The sequence below is a fragment of the Felis catus genome, chromosome D4 (assembly GCF_018350175.1).
Source record: "Felis catus isolate Fca126 chromosome D4, F.catus_Fca126_mat1.0, whole genome shotgun sequence".
Taxonomy (NCBI): domain Eukaryota; kingdom Metazoa; phylum Chordata; class Mammalia; order Carnivora; family Felidae; genus Felis; species Felis catus.
In genome coordinates this window covers 83,226,451-83,248,276 of record NC_058380.1, presented here as the reverse complement: position 1 = coordinate 83,248,276, position 21,826 = coordinate 83,226,451, and the positions used below count along the sequence as shown (strand labels likewise).

General features: G+C 56.7%; 1 protein-coding gene across 3 annotated transcripts in view; it reads right to left on the bottom strand.

Moving 5' to 3' along the window:
* NEK6 (NIMA related kinase 6) overlaps window positions 1–21,826 on the bottom strand; it is an 85,861-nt gene that overhangs the window by 40,180 nt on the left and 23,855 nt on the right. The window contains exons 1-2 of one of the 3 annotated variants that reach the window (XM_006939451.5): window positions 14,425–14,549; window positions 5,052–5,169 (exon numbers count right to left, since the gene is read on the bottom strand). In XM_006939451.5, the coding sequence (XP_006939513.1) occupies window positions 5,052–5,141 (90 nt within the window). In that variant the 5' untranslated portion in view covers window positions 5,142–5,169; window positions 14,425–14,549. Of the gene's footprint in view, window positions 1–5,051; window positions 5,170–12,451; window positions 12,600–14,424; window positions 14,550–21,826 lie in introns of those variants that run through there. The other 2 variants (XM_003995858.5, XM_023242702.2) reach the window with 2 other exon arrangements.

Sequence of the window (21,826 nt, the reverse complement as noted above, 5' to 3'; positions counted from 1 at the left end):
CCAGGCTCTCTTCTGCAAGTCAGATCAAATTAGGCCACGAACACCTCCCACCCTGCACTAAGTTGAGTTTAAAATGTTTGAGCCACAAGAAGCCTCAGCCATCGACAAATCCTTAAAAAAAAAAAAAAAAGGAGCATAAAATTACATGTTAAAAGAATAAAAATGCATTCGCCCAATTAATTTTCTGAAATCTCATTAAAAAATTTAGCCTGACTAAGTCAGACTTCTGACCTGAATTTTAATCATCTTTACACTGAATGGGTCTTTTTTTTTCTCTGATATTTGCAATGCATCATTAATTTTAAGGCAACTGTTTCTGTGATTTTAAAAAGCATACTTCATCAGAATGACATTTCCTGTAAACGAATTTCACCTTTAAAGACATCTGACATTGTGTGTAGGGAACTTCTAATGGGTTCGGTATACGTGTATACGGTGATGTGTTCTAAATCTGTGTTACACAGAAGAGGGGCATGATTTACAGAGAGTCCATATTGTCAGGCTCTTCACGAGGCCATCCCTGCTCAGCTCTTCACAATCTGGCTAATTTCAAGCCCAAAGCTCATCTTCCCTCTCGTAGATCTCGTGACGAGAAGGAGGGGTGCCGTGGGGCCCCAGGACCTGGGGTGACTCCTGGCTCTGCCCCTCAAGAGCAAAACGCACACGTTATTTACCTCGATTTCCTTCCCTGCGAAACAGAGTTCTGAATAAGACCTGGTTCTCTGAGTCGGGAGGAGGATGGAATGAGGTCAATGCCAGGTGTCACTACTGGCACCATGGCCGCCATGACTGTCCCAACCTGAAAGTCTAGACTCTGCTCCAAGGGCCACAGGCGAGTGGGAACAGTGAGCAAGATGCCCAAAACTTGGAAGTCACCTGGTAACAAACCGAGAATTATCTCAGCTGCGGTGCGTCCCCCAGGACAATTCCCACTAACTGAGCTAAGAGAAAGCTGAGCTTAAACATACATAAAAGAATCTGGGAACCAGCCCCGATGACTAACGAGCCAAGACTTGAAAGGGGAAAGGCATAGAGAGCGTCAGTCATTCCACCACGAGGTTGGATACATCCTCGACTTCTCTCTCCCTCACCCCTTCAGTTACCAAGTGCAGTTGCCTTTCCCCCCCGGAAGTCTCTGGAATCTTTTCTCCCTGTGTTCACCCGAGACAGGGAAGGGAAGGGAAGGCAGGCTTCCTCCTATTTTCACCTTACTTGTGCCTTGAGCGCCAGCAACCGGTGTTCTTTCAAAAACGCAAACTCCCCTGTCCACCTAAGACTTTAATGGGCTCATCATTCATTCACTATAGACTCAATTTCAGATGACACAGCCTTTCATCAACACCAGGAAGCACTGGCATTTAAACACCTGCCTAACCTGACTGGTCCTGCACCTTCAAGACTGGCTCCTTCCTCCTCCTGGGACATCCTCTCTGTCCTGCCCCACACTCCTGATCGTTGCCAGCCCACACATCATCCCTCTAGAGCTCCCCCGTCCCACCCCACCCTCTGGGCTCCCTCAGCATCTGCCCATCCCTCCGTGGGGCCTTCCACCTCTCGTCCGGACTGTCTCTACTTGTGTGTGGGGCTCCTTAGCAGACCCAAGGCAGAAATGAGACAGGTCCTTGCTGAATTTATGACACGTCAGCAAACACTTCTTGAATTTTAAAAGCTGTTAATATTTGGCCATTAAATCTTACCTAACTACCAACACTGCTTTGGGAAGATTTTTATAAAGATTTTGGCCTGTGTGATTCAGATCTAAGAGGCAGCAGTCTATCCATCCCGTGAAAAGTAACGCACATTCCTCTTTCTCTGAATAGGGCCGAATGTAACTGAACTTGGCGTGCCCCAAGCAGGTTTGCAAAGACTTTCCAGATGGAAGACACATTAACCAGGGCTTTCTCAGACAAGAGCACCTTTCTCCTTCTTGGAAATTCACGTGGTTCTTAGTGGGTCAGCTATGTTTCATTCCTGACGAAAACGGTCTGCAGCACACTGGTAAAATCATAAAGCATCGGGACATTAAAGCTCTTTTTCTCAACTGCATTCATTCATTCGTTCATTCATTCATTCACTCATTCATTCATTCGTTCATCTGAAATCTCAATGATTTCACATGTGATTCCACTGGGTTCAGCAAACATACTTCCATAAGCTGACAGCTCTCACAGCTAGAAAGCTCCTTGAAATGACAAACCATTAGCCTGCAGCACAGAAAGTTAACGAAACCAGTTTGGAGTGTTTGTTAAGTTGTTCTTTTGACACTGTGGGTATTTCCAACTCTGGGCTCCTGAGTCGTGAAAACTAAAATGAATGTTAAAATATGAGAATAAAATCAGTGACGGGGCGCCTGGGTGGCTCAGTGAGTTAAGGTGGGGGGACTCTTGGTTTCAGCTCAGGTCATGATCTCACGGTTTGTGAGATTGAGCCCCACACCAGGCTCTGTGCTGACAGTGAGGAGCCTGCCTCGGATTCTCTCTCTCCTCTCTCTCTGCCCCTCCCCAACTCACACTCATGTTCTCTCAATAAGTCAACTTTCAAAAAAGAGTAAAATCAGCAACACACATCTCCTTGACACCCACAATGTCAGACGCCATGATGCTTTAAAGTATACCATCTCACAGCCCCATTTTACAGATGTGGGAACTGAGGCTCAGACCGGTCTTTTACCCAATGTCACCTGGCTGGTGACGGATGGAGTTGGGAAGTGAGCCCCACCTGGTCTAGAGCACAGTATTTTTGTCACTGTGGGCCCTGGCTCCTTCCTCTAAGGATGATTTCAGGGAAACAGCAGGGTGTCCTGCCCCGAAGGAAAATGCCTCTGTGGTCAATCTGAGGAGTTTCTATGGCCCGAAACTGGCAAGATTCGGGCCATGATGTCTCCCCAGCTGGTGTTTAAACACCGGTGCTTCCTGAGTGGAGGAGAGAGGAAGCGTCTGTCTTCATTCCCGCCCGAACCTGCAACAGTGCCGGTGTGAACACGGCTGTGGACCCCAGTTCTGCAAACCCGGCCAGATGCTGGTGGGTGTGGGGGCACCTTCACCGACAGCCGCTGCCCAACGACGAGTAATCGCGTCTAATTACACTTAACTATGTCATTACCCACTCCAGCATGTGCGACGAGAGGCCCGGACGCTGCGGCCGCCGCAGCCCGCCGCCGCCTCGCCTTGTTCGTGAAATAATTACGGGGCTCTCTCCTCTGCCAAATGAGGCTGTAATTAACCCTAATTGCTCAAAATGCAACTGGCTAATTCTGGGAGATTAATCAAGGGGGACTCAATTGTTAGTGAATGACTTAATATGACAAATTGCTACATCACCCGAGGAGGCCCCACTGCCCCCAGCCATCAGTGAGATGTCCTGGTGGACTCTGGACCAGCCGTGTCCATAGGCCTTTGGGCTTTCTGGGATCTGCGTCTCCAAATTCCACATAGGAAATGGGCCCGCATCCCATCCAGTAATGGGAACGAAGTACGAACAGTGTAGATGTGCTTGGACAGCCTGCGAGTGCAAGAGCATGGGTACACACACACACAGACACACACACACACAGACACACACACACACACACACATACACAGACACAGCGTCTATCAGTTCACACATCTGGCCTCTGCGTGAACCTATAAAGGTGCTCCCTCCCTTGGGCTGACGCAGCTCTACCCTGGGAAGCATGGCTTGATGGGAGCTCGGGTGTAGAAGGATTTCAGACCCGTCTGCCTCCTTGGCCAGGCGCCTTTGTGCAGCGTGCACCTGTACAACTGCACATGGCAACCCTGGCCAAGCAGGTCAAACACCAGCCCACCTGAAGTCCTCTGACAAGAACTAGGCAGTTAGTAAAGGCTGGTACAAGCCTTCCGTGGCTCAAGGAGGTAGCTGTCTCCGAATCTCCCCCTGATTCAGGTCTCACGGCTTTGGGGAAAAAGCCAACCCTGGACCTGACTTTTCATCATTCCAGGCTGTGCACCAGACCCTACAGCACCTGGCCCTGGCTCTCTGTCCCCCCTAGGCCTTTGTATGCCACTTCCTCAAGAAGCCTCTCTGGCCATCTAGTTTGGATCGTGTGCCTTTTTCGAGCTCCATGGGCCCCCGAGTTTCTTCTGCCCGGCTCATCTTTCTCCCCCAGGAGGCTGTGTGCTTTCTAGGAGCAGAACTGGGTCCGTCGCACACACCGCCAGGCAGGGCTATACTACACGTATCTGTAGTTCATTCAGTCAGCAGGCATCGAGGGGCTCCTCTGTGCCTGGCCTGGGATGATGTGACCAGTGATGCCTCACCCCAGAAGGTCCTCTGTTTAGGAAGGGAGACAGACTCAGGAACCAGCTCCCCAGCGGGACGCCGTGGCCATAACCCAGCACCCGTGCGGCACAGAAGAAGGAGTGGGGTGGAGCCGGAAGGCTTCCTAGAAGCAGCAGCATTTGGACTGGGGCCTGGAGGAGTTGGGGAGGGCACCCAGGCCCAGGGAACAGTGTGCACAAAGGCACGGAGTGTGAGGGCGGCTCGGAACCCCAGAAACTGTCTTCAGGGAAGCTGCAGGTGGCTGCCTGGTTCTCCAAGGATCTACATCAAGGCAGAGGCAGGTGTGAGGAAACCAGCGTCCTGAGCTCTGCTGGTTCTAGACAAAGAGGCTGAAGAGGGCCAGGGCACAGCTAAATCCAAAAGGAAGGCCCGCCTCAGCTCAGAGCGAGGAAGCACTTTCCGACCCCGCGCACAGGCTGCCCCAGAGCCCCTCACTCTCTCCTTGGGGCCTCCACAACATGGCCTTTCTACCCAGCGTGGATCCCACCGAAATAAAGCTGTTCCAGGCACACGGCAATCCCAGGGACAGACCAGAGTCCGGCACAGAGAAGGCTTCTCTGAGTGCTGCTGACTGAAACAAGGGCTGAGCTGGTGGGCAGTGAGCCCCACTCCCACCCCTGGATGCATTCGAGAAGCGACTCTGTCTAGTGGCTGCTGAGGGGCGTCCTCCAGTGCCCGGGATGAAGCAGCCTCAGGGATCTGTGTTCCTCGGTGAATCCCCAGTGCTCTGCAGACAAAGGAAGAGGCCTCACCTGTGGGTCAGGAGGGTGTGCGGGCCCCGGCGTGTGGCAGAGGTTGTTCGGGCTCCCTCCGTGGGGCATGTGGCTGGGCTGTCCGGCCATCCTGCATGCCAGCCTCACAAGGCACAGGCTGCAAAAGAAAACGAGGGCTTTCTTAGACACACGCCTGTTTGCTTTCTCTGCCGGATGGCACTGGGATGAGGCGGGACTGTCAGATTTTACATTTTCCAGATAGACCAGCCCGGGCGCTGGGCGGCCATCCAGCCCAGCAGTGCCTGGGCTAGGACTCGATACCTGAAGTGACACGCTTTCCCTCCATTATCCTGTCTGACTAGGTCGCTGGGGTTATCTCTCCCCACTGGATAGAGGAGGTGGAAACATGCTCTGTGCAGGGAAAAGTCTAAAGGTGGCCCCCCTGCCAGCCAAGGATGTGCCAGATTGAACCCCACAAGTGCTGGGCTCCAAAGCCTTGTTCTTTCCACATTACTGTCCACCCCGTGCCTCCTGGCAGAAAGTTACAAAGCCCCGTCCCCCATTACCACCCCCACAAAAACCCAGGTTGGCAGCCTGGGTGGTCAGGAGAGAGACGGTGAGCCAAACTGCATGCAGCGGCTGCAAGAAGGACCCAACCTCTCCATCCTCGCTGGGCCCTGATGCACAAAGCACTGGGAAGGCCAAGGCCATGGGGGCCCCTCACAGTGCCGCATACACCTCGGGGCAGGCGCAGAGCCCTCTGTACAGGGGAACCGCCCCTTCTACCCCCAGGGGTTGGGCTGCCACGTCAGAGGCCCCCAGGAGAGTCAAGGACGCTAGCCACAGCAGCCGCTCCTGATTAAGCACCCACTAGGTGCCCAGGCCTGCGCTAAATGCCATCTAAGAATCACTCCCAATGTCCCTTCCACCCCCGGGGTCACAGGCAGCCTCTGCTGGCCTCCCTAGCAGAGGCCTGCCTCGGGGGCAGGGACCAAGGCTGAGGCACACAGAGGCAGCTGCACAGCCGGAGGGGAGAGCCAGCATCCGGCTACCATGAGCCTCCTGGATGCAAGGGAAAAAGCCCTCCTTGGGAGGAAAGCCTTTCCTCCACCCACAGGCATTTCTGCAGCGCCTTGTCTGTCCAGGGCCAGGCCTGCGGAGGATGAAAGGGGCTGACGCCCAGGAGGCACCCGTCACACTGCAGGCATAAGGTGAAGGCCCCCGAATCTGGCTGCCTCTACTTCTACCAGACCCCGCCCTGGCTGTCCCACGGACTCGACACATCCCAAATAGAGCCCCTGAGGACTGGCCCAGGCTATTGGAGCAGCTTCGTCTATATCCTCTGGAGAGCCAGAATCCCTAGGAATCAATGACCTCAGTCAATGACCAAGGGGTCCAGACGAAAGTCAGTGCCCTTGCCTTGGGTCAGGATACTCTGAGGTATAACCCACACTCCAGAGCCCTGGGTGGGGCCTCCCCCGCTCCCTTATGGTCTTCCCCACTCGGCCCTCTCCGGGTCTGCTACTGGGGAACCAACCTAAGACATCACTTTCTCCCCGGACACACTCTGCCTCTCTCAATCTTGAACCTGGTCATCTATACCAGCCAAATCCCAAACGGAGAGCCTTCCCCTGGTCTAGTGGCTCAGCAAGCTGCGGTACCTACCTCCTAAGTAAACACATGCCCCCATTAACAGGGGTGTCTGGGCTGCGGGAAGGGAATCTCTTCCTTCCTCCCCGCCGTAGGTTTTTCCAGCCACAGTGGGTGGCATCCAGCCCTCCCAGGCTCAGGGATGTCTGTGATGCCTTCTGATCTATCAAAGCATGTCCACCAAGCCCCAAATGACCCACGATGCTTGCCTCCCCAGCTCTGCCCCCGAAGGGACCCCCGGCCACTCTAGAGCCTGCACACTGGCATGATGGGGTCCAGTGCCCATGCTTCCTCTGCTCTCCAGACGGGCCCAGCTCCTCCCTCACACGTTTCCTCAGCTGTTTCGGGGGGAAAGCAGCTCTCCGGCACACCAAGTAGACGGCAGAAATCAAGGCACCCAACTCAGGCTAGCAGGGGGAGCCTCCGGCGGCGGAGAGGGCATGCAGGGTGGGGGCTGCGTCCCGCCAAAGCACAGTCCGTGCTGTCTCCTGTCTGTGAAGCTGCCAAGACGGAGCCAGTTTTGACCCACAAACATGGCATTTTATGTGACAGATGTCTTGCTCCCTTTTTTCTCTTATCTCGAATAGGCAGCAGGGGGAGGGCACCGTGGGGGTGTCTATACCTCTGAGGCCTCTCCCCCCATCAAACCCCTCCCTCTGTCCCAGCGCGGGACTCACCTCCCACCTGGGTCCCCGGGTCTCCCAGTGCCTGTGCCCCGCTCACTGAGCCCCGCTCCACGTGGGCCACGGAGGCTTCCGGAGATGGGACCACAGCCCCCTCGGCATCTCCCGGCCATCTGTGCCTGAGCTCCCACACCGGAGCGCACGCCCCCAGGGTGACAGGGTGAGGACCAGGAGGAAGAGCCCCAGGATAAACAGACAAACACGAGCAGCTTCCTGAGGCAGCGCTGTTACTCAGGGGGGTAAACGTGTGCAACAATAAACCGGATTTGGAGGGAACAGAATGTAAAATGCGCATGCATTTTAAGATAAAACCGGAGACTCCTGCAGGCTCTGCGGCTGCTCGGGGCTGCACCCCCAGACCCCTCAGGGTGACATGTTCACCGTCCTCTGCCCTTAGGGAGACCTCCAGGGAAAGGTTGGAGAAGAACTGTCTTCAGCAAGAAGGTTCTGTCTTTATCTTAGAAGGTGCCAGAGTGGCCTAGAGGCCAGGTGCACGCATGTACTTGCTCATCCGCCCACCTGCTGACTCCGGATGCCCCTTCCCTCATCACACCCCACCCAGCCTGTGGGGGCCCGTGGGCCTGGGTTTGTATCTCAACACTGTCACTCACCAGCCAGGAGCCTGGGCGCCACACTGGGCAGAAGCTTAGCAGGCGTTTGCCTGGGTCATTCCTACCCGCCCCCGCCCCACCTCGTGTGGTATTAACAGCGCCCTCCCAACATCTGCACCCAGAGGCAGCAGACCGCACGCTCTCAGGGCTTCTCGGGAGACCCCAGACCTCACACGGGGCTCCGGGGGCACTGTCCAGGGGTCCCTGGCCTCATCAGAAATAAGAGTAATTAATAATGATAAGTCAACGATTATGTACCCTTCTTATGCTAGGCCTTGCTCTATACACTGCACCTCTTAGCCCACCTCGTTTTAACAACGCCATGAGAGAGGGTCTATTATTGTCCCATTTTTCAGAAGAGGAAACCGAGGCACAAGAAGGTTAAGAGATTTTTCCCAGATCCACAGCAGTGGAGCCAGGACTCAAACCCAAGGTGGCATCGTTGCCTAAAACCACCACGCTGCACTCCTCACAGGCTCTCAGTGGCAATTCATCATCTTTCTTTGTTACATACAAAGTTGAAAACTTCCTATGTCGTCTCCCCACCGAACAAACAGTCCCCTCAAAAACAGGACCTGTGCTGGGTGGGCAGGGGTGAGGGGCACGAGGGGCCATTTCCCCCACAGGGGCCCCACAGACAGGAGCCCCCAGGGTCCATGCCCTTTGGGACGGCACCGTGGTGACTCAGCTCTGCCGTCCCCGGTACCTTTTCTGCCAACCCCCTGGAGCTTTGGTAAATTACTGTGCCTCGGAGCGGTTCTGTCCAGAACCTAATGGAAGGGCGGCTCCATGTCCTCCCCAGTGAGGAAGAGGGGCCTTTGTTCTAGGAAAGAAGCAGCCAAGGGGGACTCTGCAAGCCACAGAGTCCCAAGTGTCAGAGAGGGACACTACACAGGGGAAGGAGGGAAGAGGGAACGTGGGAGGGGAGAGGTGGGGAAGAGAGGAGGAGGAGGAAAGGGGAGGAGAGAAGGAGTGGGAAGGGAGGGAGGGAGGTAGAGAAGGAAGAGGGGATGGTTGGGAGAAAGGCATGGAAGGTTCTCTGAAAAGAACCTTCAGTTTTTTCCGGTGGGCCAGATCTTTCCCTTGCATCCTGGGGCTGTTGGGAGACCCATTTTATAGATGAGGACACAGGCTCAGAGAGGGGAGGCTGGAGGTCATGTGGCCAGTAAGCTGCATGGGGAGATGTACTCTCACTGACTCCAAAGCCCTTCCTGGGTCCAAGATAGCCACTGCCTCTCGCTCTCCAGGGGTGCTGGATTTCAGAGATTTTGCATTCTGTCCGTCTATACCTCAGTGGAAACCCAACCCCTTCACCCTGGAAATTCCTGCCAAAAACTGCTTCTTAGGGAGTGTTGATGCAGAAAGGCCGAGGCACACAGACACAGAGAGCAGGGAAAGTCCCTCAGCACTCATGGGCATCTCATGGGCATCTCTGGGTAGCACAGGGAGCAAGCTGGCTGCCTGTGCCTGGTGGCTCCCGCCAAGTTGCAGAACAATGAGGCCCAGGCAGCCAAAGCCCAAGTCAGGGGCCAAAAATCCGTGGAATGTGAGACCCAGGCACAGACCACACTGAGGGCCACCTAAAAGAGGGCCTTTCTTCTACAGGAAGCAAGGGCCCTGCATTTCCAAGGCAGGGGGGATGCACAGTGTGGCTCCCAGCCTGGGTTCTCAATGTGTGGGCGTCTACCAGGTGCCCGGGGACCGAATCAGGATGCATCTAAGGGTTTAAGCAAGGCCTGCTGGGGAGTCCAACTGCCTAGGTTCAAATCCTGGCCTGGCTTCATTTAACCACGCAGTGTCTCAGTTTCCTCATCTGGAAAATGGGGCTAATAAGTAAGATGTTCCTCTTAGGGTCACTGAGAGAATTAAACGTGTTACCAGATGTAAATGCTTACAGCAGAGCCCGACACAGGTGAAGGCCCTCTGAGATGCCAGTCGCTCCCAGCATGGTTATCACTAACCCTCACTGGGCAACAGAGGGCTGAGTGATCGCCTCCATGTGACAGACACGGGAACTGGTGCTCAGAGAGGGGTAGGGGCTTGCCCAGGGTCACGTAGCTGGTAAGTGACAGAGCTGGGGCTCTTGGCCCCCAGATCTTGCTCTTTCTGCCTCACTGCACGTCCTCCTCAGGACCACTCTGGAACAAATGCTTTTATCACTCATGTGAAGCGTGGCTACCTTCGCAAAGCCCCCCGAAACTCTCCTCCAAGCCCTGGCCTTTGGACAAGGCTCTTACTGATATGGGGCCTGGGTTTCATCTGGGCGCTCCCTGGAAGGCATCGGCTTCTGGGCTGGGCAGTGAGGTTTCTCCAGTGGCCTCTCTGACCAGGACTGTCACCTGGACCTTGCCTCCCAACTTCTGGAAACTTCACCTAGAAGAGTCGTGTCCCTCCTTACCCTACTGACAAATGCCACGCCTCGCGGAGGCTGGCAGCTCAGTGGGGCCCTTGCCCTCCCCGTGAAAGATGACTCAAGAGTCCAGGTAGGCTCAGGAAGGCTCAGGGCGAGGCCCCGGCTTGGGGCGGGTTCAGGGGGGTCTGTGCACGTGAGGATCTGTGTGTTGGGGGTCTCATGGTGGTGCATTCCTACACTGTGTGGGCGCAAGTATGTGTTTATACCCCACTTTGTTCCCAGACCCTGAGGCAGAAACAGCGTGTCCTGCCTGCCCTTCTCAAAACGTGTGCACGCAGGTCGGGTCCTCCTGATGACCGCGAGACTTTGAGCCCGGCCACATTCTGGGTCTGTCAACTGAGGCAGGGGCGTCACTGCCCCTCATTCGGGGGTGGGAGTGGTGAAGGCCAACGCGGCTCCCCGGCTGCCAGGCTCTGCCAGGCCCTCAGCCTCCGAGGCTCAGCCTCCACCGGAAGCCAGCCCCCACACCAGTTTCCCTGAGGAAGGCCCCTCTCGGACCTTCCAGCGGAGTGAACAGCTTTACGGGTTGTTTTCCCAATGCAGGAAACTATCGCTGTGACTTCCCACCCTCCCCTTTCCTCCCTGAACAAGTGACCCAACACCAGCGTGGGCACCAGGGACTTTCCGTCTGTCCAGCAGGCTCCCGGTGGCGGAAGCCCAGGATGGATGCCCACCGCCCGAAGCCGTCGGCCAACCCAGAGAGGAGAGATGCCACAGGCCAGCACTGCCTAACACACCCCTTCACTTACGGAGGTCCGAGGCCCAGCCAGGAAATGCGGCAGCTCGGGGAGCCTGGCCGCTGGTGGGGTCAAGGCTAGACCAGCTTCAGCACCACAACACCCACTTTGAGCTCCTCCCCTGAGCTGAGTCACCTGAACAGCTCCCAAGAAGCCCAAGAGGTGCCATCACCCCCATTTTGCAGATGAGGAAACTGAGGCTCTGAGGAGAAACAGCCCTTGCCAGAATCTACACATCAGAGAATGCTGCCATTTAAACGTGCTTCTTAGACCAGCAAGGCCGTGAACAACCAAAGAAACTCCACTGACTTCATGTCCCAGGACGAGGCCTGGGGCCGTAAGGAATGTCCTACCCACGCAGACCGGCTGGTGGGGAGAACATAACAGCCGCCACTAATGGAACATGTGCCGTGTTTGTACCCGGCCCGTGCCCAGTGCTGTGCGTACCCTGCTCCCTTACAGCAACCTTACGGCGGCTGCTACAATCTGCATTGTGCAGAAGAGGACACACAAGTTCAGCCTGGTTAAGTGATGAGCCCAAGGTCACATAGCACACAACAGGCAGAACTGACCCTTGAAGCCAAGTCTGTGTGACTCCCCTGGTCCATACTGCCTTGGGAGAGTGAATGAACGAATGAGAGAGTGAGTGAATTCTGGCCCAGAGGTTTGGTTCTGGCTGCTGCGTCCTTCCCCCACCCTGGCCTCACTTCTCTTCTGGTCTTGGGATAAGCAGACGTTACCCATTCATCATTTGACAGGAAGCAGCCAGATCTCAGGCCAGAGTCGTGGGGGCCTGGGAGCCATAGGGGATGAGCCACAGATGGTGTCTGGTTTCCTGACTGGTCCTGTGTCCCCTCAGTCCCCACCCCCAAAGCCACACATGCCGCTCCGATTCCGCAGCTCCAGGACCAGTAGAAGACTGTCTTCTCTAAGACACGGGACCGCGACCAGCCCCGTCCTTCCAGGATGGCAGGACCTCTGTACAGCGTGGGCCTGCAGAACCTAGAGGTCGGCAGCTGATCTCCTGCCTCGTAACCCAACCGCCAGCCCACAACGGGAAGGTTCCCTCCCCTGAACACACAAATCCCAATCTGCTGCTTCCCACCCACAGCTCCCCAGGCCAAGGCCCACGTGCCTGGACACGGCATTCCAAGTCCTGCCCGGCCGGCATGGGCCTGCCCTCCTGCATTTCCCAACTCCTCCACCCCACCCCAGGCCCCTGAACGGAAGGGCCTCCCCTTCCCGACCACATACCCGTGTGGCAAAGTCCCACCCGTACATCAGGACCAGATCCTGGGTCCTATTCAGACTTGACACTTCCTGGGAGGTCTTGGTAAAGTCTCACCTCAGATGTCTCCATCCACAGAGAACCAACAGTCGAACCCTGAAGAGCGGGCACGCAGGGGCAGTGGGGCGCTCGCTACCAAGGCCCCCCTTCCCCATCTGCTGGCGTCTAACTGATTTCTTGGTCATTCTCTCTTCCTCCTCTGCTGGCCTCTCAAACAGGAAACCCATCTGTGTGGTCATCTCTAAACCGTCAGTGTCTCACCCAGGGCCTGGCGGAGGGAGCAGGCTGAATAAACTTCTGACCAGCCAGGGCGGGGAAGCCGGTGGTTCCTCCCACGCTCCTGAAACCCAAGCAAGAAACGTGCGCCTTGGTGCGCAGGGCCCCCCTGTCTCCGATCAGACAGAAATCACCGAGCCACTCAAAACAGACCTCTCCTCACACTGCAGGGCTTCCCAGAGCCTTTTTAAAATTGAGAAGGTTCCTAATCACCTTGCATTTCCTCCTGCTTGTTTAATCAAACTCGATTCTGGGGAGAAAAAATATATATATATAGAAGCGGGACACATCTCGTCCTTCAGTTAAAGGAGCAGTGAGGCAACTCGTTTCTGTCCAGGAAGGCCTTTGGCTCCAGGACCTGGTGAAGGCCATGCCTCATCCCACCCGCTGGGAAGAGGAAGACACTTGGCACTTCCTCTGGGCCAACGCGGCACCTCAGCACATCCCCGCCGTGAGGTCTGCAATGACCCCATTTCACAGAAGGAGAAACCAAGGCACAGAGGAGTGACCCACCAAGCCCCGGCCTCCAGCAGGGTGGCAAGTCCTGTGTTTGAACCGAAACCTAACTCTCTCCGAAGTCTGGGCTTTAATCTCATTCGCTTGGGGCAATCCTTGGAGACCACCTCGGAGCTGGAGGAAGCTGGGATCTCACTCACTCACCCCTTGGGCAATCCCACCATCCCAAGGACCCCTGCCCTTTAGATAAATGACTTCAGTCTCTCCTCAAGGCCTTCGCAGACTCTGCTCCCCCTCCCTGGCATGAACTGCCTCCAGGCAAACCTGGCTCCTGCTTCAGAACCCAACCTGGGCTACCTCCTCCAGGTAGTTTTCCTGGACTCCCTCAGTCAGCTTTTGTCCTTTGTCCTCGTGTTGTCGCTGCCTGTTCACATGCTTTTCCCTCCCCAGATGAAGATTTCCTTGAAGGCAGAGACCAAGCCGCTCATCTCTGTAGCCCCAGCAGGCCACAAAGGGAGGGCCAGGTAAATGGCTCTCATCTAGTCCGTAAACGCCAGAGGCCAGAAAGGAGAAGCCTGAGGTCCTGGGGCCAGCTCATCCCAGGGGCCACTGGCAATGGATAATTTCAGGGAGAAATTCCTCTACCCCCATCTCCTGTCTCAGACCATAACTACTGCCCTGACAACCAATAACCAAAGGAAGAAACCCAGTGGAGCGGCCCCCAGCTTCCGTGTTTGGGAAAAGCGTGCCCTGGGAGCCACCATAATCCCACCCAGGGATTTCCACACGTGGGACGTTCTTGACCCCCTTGCCTCGCCTTATTTGGTTTCCTGCCCCCGTCTTAAGGTTTGAAGGGAGAGCTATCCCTGGTGGGAGAATCTTCTGCGGAGAACTCACTGCTCAGACATCAGACACGAGCCCAGGCAGCCGAACTTCACCCGGGAGAAATAAAAGAATTCTTTCTGCCTCCCTCATAACCTCAGGGCTTCTGGCAGAGCCCGCGAAGACGCAGTGTGAAACCTGGTATTGACAACTGCCCTCCCCCGCAAGCTGGGTGGTGGCAAAGGTCATGCCGGGCTGGAGATGGTGCTGACCCCGCTGGCAGCCCCCACCAGGCGGATGATCAAGTGAGCAGCAGTGACAGAGGTACAGCCGGGTCGGGTGCCCCGGGAGTCTAGGCCCCAGAAGTCTCTCCTGCCTGCCTCCCTGCCACTTGCTGTGCACACCCTTGCGGCAAAGGTGGCAGCAGGAAAGAGTGAGGGCTTCCCCGTAGCTGGAGACAGGGCAGAGGCCAGTACCTTGCAAAGTGGCTCCTGAGAAGCTCGGGAGAAGTGCTGCTCAGCTCAGGGTCGAGGGTGGGTATGTGCGGTGCAGGGGCCTCTGGGCATCTGGGAGGCCTCTCTGTGCCAGGGCGGGTGAGGGAAGAGGGGCCGGCCCTGTCTCGGTGTGGGACTTCCCCTGCCCGAGACTCCCATCCCCAGTCCCTGCCAAAAGGAAACTCCCCCACCACCCGCTGCTCCAGAAATAACTCCGCTGCCACCTCCGTGGTGAATGGAACTTGTCACAGCCACCGGGGAGCCCCATGCTCACCAGGGACTGGAATCTGATGGCAGCGGCCACCAGACAGCCTAGGAAAACACAAGCATGCCCCAAACCAGCAGGCGGGGAATGCAATCGGAAGGCACTCTGGGATCGCCCAGGCCTGCTCCCCTTTTACCTTCCGGGAAACTGAGGCTGGAGGGCAAGAGGCTGGCTAGGGCCGTGAGCACAGCAGTGGCAGCACGTGGCCAGGACCCAGCCTCCCTAACCCCTTCCATACCCTACGATGCTCAGGCAAAGGGATGTGCTCTCCAGGCTCTTTATGAACCCCTTTCCCCCAACCCAGAACCAGGCACACTGCCAGCAGACGGCAGGATTAAACCAGCCTGGGCTTTGGGAAGGACAAGGTGTCCCTTCCCTTGTCCCTTGCACTCCATCCCCACCCGTCCCTGCTGGGGCCCAGCAAACGCTAAGAAGTATAAAAGTTCTTGCTGTCCCTTGAAAAGCCTAACCCTTTCTAGTCTCTTCCTTTGTAAGCTGGGACAAAGATATTTGTTGCCTCAGAGAGGAAGCTTTGGTAGGAAGCAGCCCTGCTTTGGAGTCCTGGGTCTGCCATGTCCCAGCTGCGGGTACCCCAGCGTTAACCACCCTGGGCTGCTGGAGGGGGCCGTGATGTTACAGGAATCAAAAGTACTTAGCCATGGGCCCGGCACATAATAGACACCCAATCAATGGAGTTACTATTGATTATTATTACATCCTTATTCAGGACCCATACTCTCCCACCAAGGCTGGGGATCCTGGAGCTGAGGACTCAGCGTGTCCCTGCCTTCCCTTCTTCCATACGTCTTCCCAGCTGCTCTGTGTGTGCAGGGTCTAGGCTGATGGCCGGTCACCCTGAGGTGACTCAGACAAAACCCCGCTGCCTTTATAGTCTCCACAGGAGAGAACCCCCGAAACACAGAGGCAGATCCAAAGGCCAGAAAAGAACATGAAAGGTACCTCCAGGAAAAAGACTGATGCATTCTCACTTTGGGCCAGGCAAGGTCACGGACAGCTTTCTACAATAGGTGGAGTATGAGGTGGCCTAGATGGATGGGCAGGTTTAGGAGCAGAGGGGAAGGGACACAGTGGGATCAAGGGCACGGAGGCTGGTGGACCCGAGCAGACGTGAACTTGGGAAGGCTCCAGGCCGGCCCCGGACCTCGGTCTCCAAAAAGCACCCCTGTGGCCAGCACCTGCCTCCTCCTCCAGAACAAGAGCCACCTCTACCCTGGGCAAACTACCCCCCCCTCCCCCCACCAATGCCCCATCTGCAGCTCGACCGCTGGGACTGACACAGGCATATGGCAGCTGAGGCCCCAGAGGGCACACGGAGCCAGATCCTGGCACCATGGCTCGGCCACCTGCCAGCATACCTTCCCCGCCGGCCGGGCCCAACTGTCGGGCACATGCCAGGTGCTGGGCCCCTGGGTGGCCGCTGCTGGGTCCAGGCCAGCCTTCCACAGGCCTGTGGGGGAGACTCTGTGCCCAGGCCCTGGTGCGTACAGCACTCAAGGACCGTCCTCCATAACCTCGCTATGGGGGTGTCATCGGCCTTGACTCACAGAGGAAGCTCCAGACTGGCTGGACCAGGTCCCCGAGTTGGGCACTGTCTAATGTTTTTCTTCTGCTTCTGGGATCCTGTCTGCTGGACAGGAATTCTCTCCAGGGCAGAGAGCTGCCTCTGAGGGGAGAGTGTGCTCCTGTCCCTCGGGACACAGCACAGCGCCCAGGGAAAACAGATTCACACCGTGTGAGCCAACCCCAGGGAGCCTTCCTCTTCCTCCTGGGCCTGAGGCGGTGAGAGACCTCCAGAAGTCTAACTCAGCTCTGCTCAGCCCCTGTGCCCTCGAACACTCACGTTCACTGCTGGTCGCTCCCCACGCCTGTCCACCTGGGACACGGAAGAGGGGGCAGAGCGGTGCCGGGGGGCGCCGACGGGCGCCGACAGGTGCACCAGCCCCTCTGTCAGCTGCAGGGCCTCCTGAGCTACCACGTGCCTCCGGCACCATCTCCACAAGGCTGAGCTCCACTTCTCCATCCAGTCCTGCCACCCGGCACGGAGTTACTGGCCAACAGACAATCACAGCTTCTGGGGCCATACCTTCTGGGACAGGTGAGGTCCCTGCGCCTTCCTGGGTCAGGATCCTCGCTGACCCAAGCAGGGCCTGGGAAATGCAACGCCATTTGTGACCCATACAGGTGATTTCTGCTCGGAGCGGTGGCATGTGACCTGGTGGCTGGCCGGGGAGGGGGTGTCGGGCTGGGGGGAGGCTAGGGCCTGGGACTCTCCCAGGACTGCGTGGCCTTGGGGAAATCTCGGCCTGTGTCTGGGCCTCAGTTCCCCACCTACAACATAGTGGGTCGGCTCCACAGTCGAGGGGCTCTTTCTGTGCTGACGCTTTGTAGGAGGTTAACGGAGGCCTTGCTGGTGTCCCCGGCTCAGCTCAGGGATCCTGTATCTAATCATGTGTGTAGTTCTGGGAGGAAAACCAGATCTTCTGGGTCTGGAATTGCTGAGGGGACACCTGTCTGGTTCGAGAAGACTTTCAGAAGCGCCCTGAACACTGCCCTTCCCCACTCACGACAAGCCACAGCATATGGGGGCATGGCTCACACACCCCTCCCCCCCCCCCCGCCCCGCCCCGGGCTCCCAGACACACAACCACGGAGGTGAGTACGTATGTGGGAGGATCACACACAGAGTACCCCCTAAGTGCGACGTGCTGGGCCTGGTCCTTCTGGAGTGAGAACTGCACACACTCGAGCCACTCGTGTGCTCATAAAATAACCCTGCAAGGCAGACACTGCATCCATCTGACAGTTGGGAGAACTGAGGCTCAGAGGTCACGTGGCTTGCCAGAGGCATCCCAGCTGGAGAGAGGCCGACCCTGGATGAAAAATGCAGGCCTGAATCCTCGCTCACCTGGACACCCCCTGCAGTGTATAGACTAGGTTCCTGCCCTCAGGGAAAAAGGCAAATGTGGTGGAGAGGGGACGAGAGCAAAGTGCTTATCTAACGTTGCAAAATCACAAAAGGGGCCACTGCTTCTAACTTGAGCCAATCAAGGGGGCTTCAGGGAGGTGGTGGCTCTTGGTCCACCTGGGACCAGAGGGCCAGGGAGTCAGGAGGCAGCCCGGCACAGGCTCTAGAGTCAGAGAGCCCCAAGTTCAAATCCTGTGCTGCCTCTGTCCAGCCACATGAGCTCCAGGCCAGTCCCGAAGTCACCTCGTTGTCGCTCCCTCCTCTGTAAACAGGGGGCCTGGGAGGACCCACTTCTTAGGGTTGTTAAATGAGGACATGCAGGCAAAATACCAGCCTAGGACTATCAGGACCCTGGAACACACAAGAGCTCAATAAACGTGGCTGTTGCTATTATGATTACTCGTTATCATCGTGAAAAGAACAGTGCTTGTTCAACAGCAAACCCTTCTGGCAGCTCACTCTGCAAACCAACTGTTCACAATAAGGCCAGTCTTCATTCTCCAGGGGACCCCAGTCTCATGGCCAACCGGGCCCTTGGGCCTGCGGATGTGGCCGGAGGCACCCGTGGTCTCTGGGGGATCCCCCCTTTCCGGAAACACAGGCGAGGCCACGCTAGCTCCTGCGGCATTCTCTCGGAAGCTGGGAAGTGATGGCAAAGCGTTTCACAAAGTTACCAGGACGATGAACCTGGGCCGCCCCCCTCCCCCAACCGTCTCAATAAAATAAATCTTGGCCCGCGGCTGGCGAGAGACCCTATATATTTACATGACGATCGTGCCTCATGATCACAGGGCTCGTGGTTCCGGCAGGCGGCGTGTGGCAGGGACGCCGGCGGTCCTAGGAGACTCACTATTTTCCGGCGACTTTTATTGTCCATTATATCCTGGCGTTTACAGGGCTCTGCTCCGGGCCTGGCAGGAATATCGCACACAGTGGGGCCGGCAAGCCTTAATATTGCAGTCGCCGCACAGCAGCTGTGTCTCCGGGGCTCATCCATCCCGCCCAAGTCTCTGGGCGACACCAAGACCCCCAGGAGCCGCGGGGGCTCCGGCGGGACAGGGCTGGGGATGTGTCCCAGGCACAGCTATCACCCCCCACACGCACCCCCAAGCCATCTGCTTGGCTCCAGTCTGGGGTCTCAGGCCGGGGACACTGCTAACTCTGTGGCCTTGGGCCTGCACAAGGGAGGGTGCAGAGGGGTGCTGGAGCCACTGCTGGCTCGTGAGGGCCACTGGCTACATTCTCAGGGATTTCGGGAGACAGTTGCTATCACTTTGGTTGCTTGAAATCAAACACGGGAGGAAGATTTACACCGTGGAATTTGGCAAACACTAGGCGCCGGGGCTCTGGACAAGTGCCTCCCTCCACCCCCTCCCAGGGAGCTGTTTGTTCAACACTTGGCAGCAGACTCGGGGAGGGAGTGACCCAGTGGGCCACTGTGGGGTATGGGAACTTCAGAGTCAGGTGTGGATCCTAATTTCCTCAACCACTTGCCGTGTGGCCAGAGAGGAGTTATTTCCCCTTCTGAACCTCAGCTTTCTTATTGGTAAAGTGGGGACATACCTAAGTTCCCAGGGCCGCTGAGAGGCTTAGAGCACCTTATGGGAAACCCCCCTGTGTCGTGCTTAATACGTATCAGGTGCTTAATAAACAGTAACTTTTGTCACTTATTCATTCAACACCTACCTGAGCACCTACTCTGTACCAGACACTGAGGTGGGGGTGGGGGATACGTAAATGCCCCGGGGGGGGGGGGATAAATATTTAATTCTTCACATCCGGACAGTTCTTGAATGTCTGCACAGGGATTTATACCCACACCATCTTATGAAGCCGCATGGCAACCTGGAGAGGTGGGCAGAGCGGCATTTCTGAGACAGGGGCTCAGGGGTGGGCATGATTTGCCTGAGGCCCCTGTGTGGGGGTAGCAAGGTGGGGCTCAGCCTTGAATCCCCCACCTCCTGCTGCAGGTCCACCGTGGCACCCATCTCCCGAATTCCCAGGCTCAGCTGGGCTGGCCCCCCGATGGTGCCCGGCTGACCTCAGAGTGAACCCACACACAGAAGACAGGAGAACTAGGAGCGAGACGACACCGGTCCAGCATCCTGGCCGCTAGTCTCGGCTCCGCGGCCTCCCTGCTCCAGGCCCTCCCCTCTGGGCCCCAGGATCTCCATCAGAAGGTTGACAGGGCTGCACTCGGGATGCTGTTGGCCCTGACGGGCCAGCATCTGTCTCCAGGCTTCCTGGCTTGGCCAAGTGTCCCCTCCTGTCCACAGCCAGAGAGGACTCGGGCGTGTCAATACCTCTTATGCTCCAGCTGGGTCCCAGGTAAGCCAGGGCCTTGTGGGTGGGAAGAAAGAGGGGAGTGAGATGGCACAGGACTCCGACCCAGCTACCCTGGGTTTGCTAACTCACCTTGCTGGGCAGGGCTTGCCTACCCATTTCATAGGTGAGGAGAGTTAAGTTCGGAGGGTGACCCCAGGCTGGCAGTATCCAGGGCTCAGGGCTGGGGTCCCCAGCAGAGATAAGGAGGCCGCCAAGCCCCTCGGTTCTGACGCCCTGGAGGCCTACGGATGTGACGCTCCTGGCTACCCTGGACTCAGCCCAGAGGGACTGCAGAGCATTTTGCCGAAACAGGGGAGTGAGAAAAAACACAGGCAACACCGATGACTCAAAGAACCTTTGCAACAGGAGGTGGGCGGAAGTGGGTGGCATGCCTGGTGGGCTTCAGCTCACTTCCTAGAAGGATGTGCCGCCAGCTTTTGCGCCCGTCACACGACGGTCAGCATGGACCTGCATTCGGGTGGTACCTCCTGGCCCGCCCGCCCCCAGGGCCATCACAGGCTGGCAGGTGGGGGGCCGTCCACCTGTCAAGGGACGGAAACTTCTCATTCCACAGATGGGGAAACTGAGGCCCAGGAAGCGGGGTGGGTGGGCTGGCTCAGGGATACACAGTAGGGACTGAAGTCTTTAAACTCCTTTACCAAAAGGGTAATTTTTCTATTTGGGGAACAGGAAAGGAGAAATCCTCTGGCGCTTCAAAAGAAAAAAAAAAAAAGGGAGAAAAAAGAACTAGCAGCCGAACAGAATTGCAGCAAGGCCCCCAGCCAGCCCAAAGAGGTTTCCGAAATTCTGTGCAGTCTGAAGTTTTGCGGGCTGAAGGGTCACGCGATTTCCTTTGCAAGAGGCAGAGTTGAAAAAGTCTGACTGAGGGTGAAGGGGGAGGAGGGAAACGTCCACGGGACTAGAAATCATGAGTTTCAGCCTGGCTGCCCCAGTGACTTGCTGGATGACCGCAGACGAGTCCCTTGCCCTTCCTGGGCCTCAGTTTACCCTTATTCATTTACCACGTGCCAAGCCTTGTTCTAACGCCACTTAAGTGACGTGAATCACCCCTCATAGGTACATTATGATCTCCGTTTACAGAAGGGGAAAACTGAGGCATAAAAAGGTCAGGCACGCTGTGCTGGTGAAGGGCTGGGATCTGGAGCAAGGTGATGCGGTTCCAGAACCCACGCTCCCAATGACAAGGCCCTCTCGCCTGCAGCATGCTGACCTCCAACGGGCATCCTGCTTTTAGGGGCTTTGCATCTGGGGCTTGGATGCCAGCAGGCCTGTTTCTGAAGACACTGGGCCATCCTCCTCAATCTCGGCTGCCGTTCTGAGCTGCTGTCTTTTCTGTGACCTCTGATTGTGTCTGTTTGCTCAGCAGCCTTTATAACCACAGCCTGGGGCTTCGGGAGGCTCCCAGGTCACTGCAGCCATCGACTCATCTCTTTGAGCCTCCCCGGGTGCCGGGAGTCGGAGCAGGAATGGACGGCCCCGCTCTGATGTCCATTTTGGAGTTTTACACACAGGTCGGCCTCTGGGACCGCGGGAGGGAGACTTGCCATTCAGGCATCCAAGAAAGAGGGAAAAAACATCTATTCATAGCCAGACAGAGCCCGCTCTGTGGAAATGATGCTACCGACGTGACAGGCAGCCCAGCTGTGTAAGAGATTCCCGAAAAGCCTGACCTGGGAACGTCCACGTGGAAGGCTCAAAGGCTTGGGTGGTCACCGAGCTTATAAAATAACGCCTGGATGCTCAACCATGAAATTCCTGAGGGAATCAGGTTCTGACCCAAAACCTGT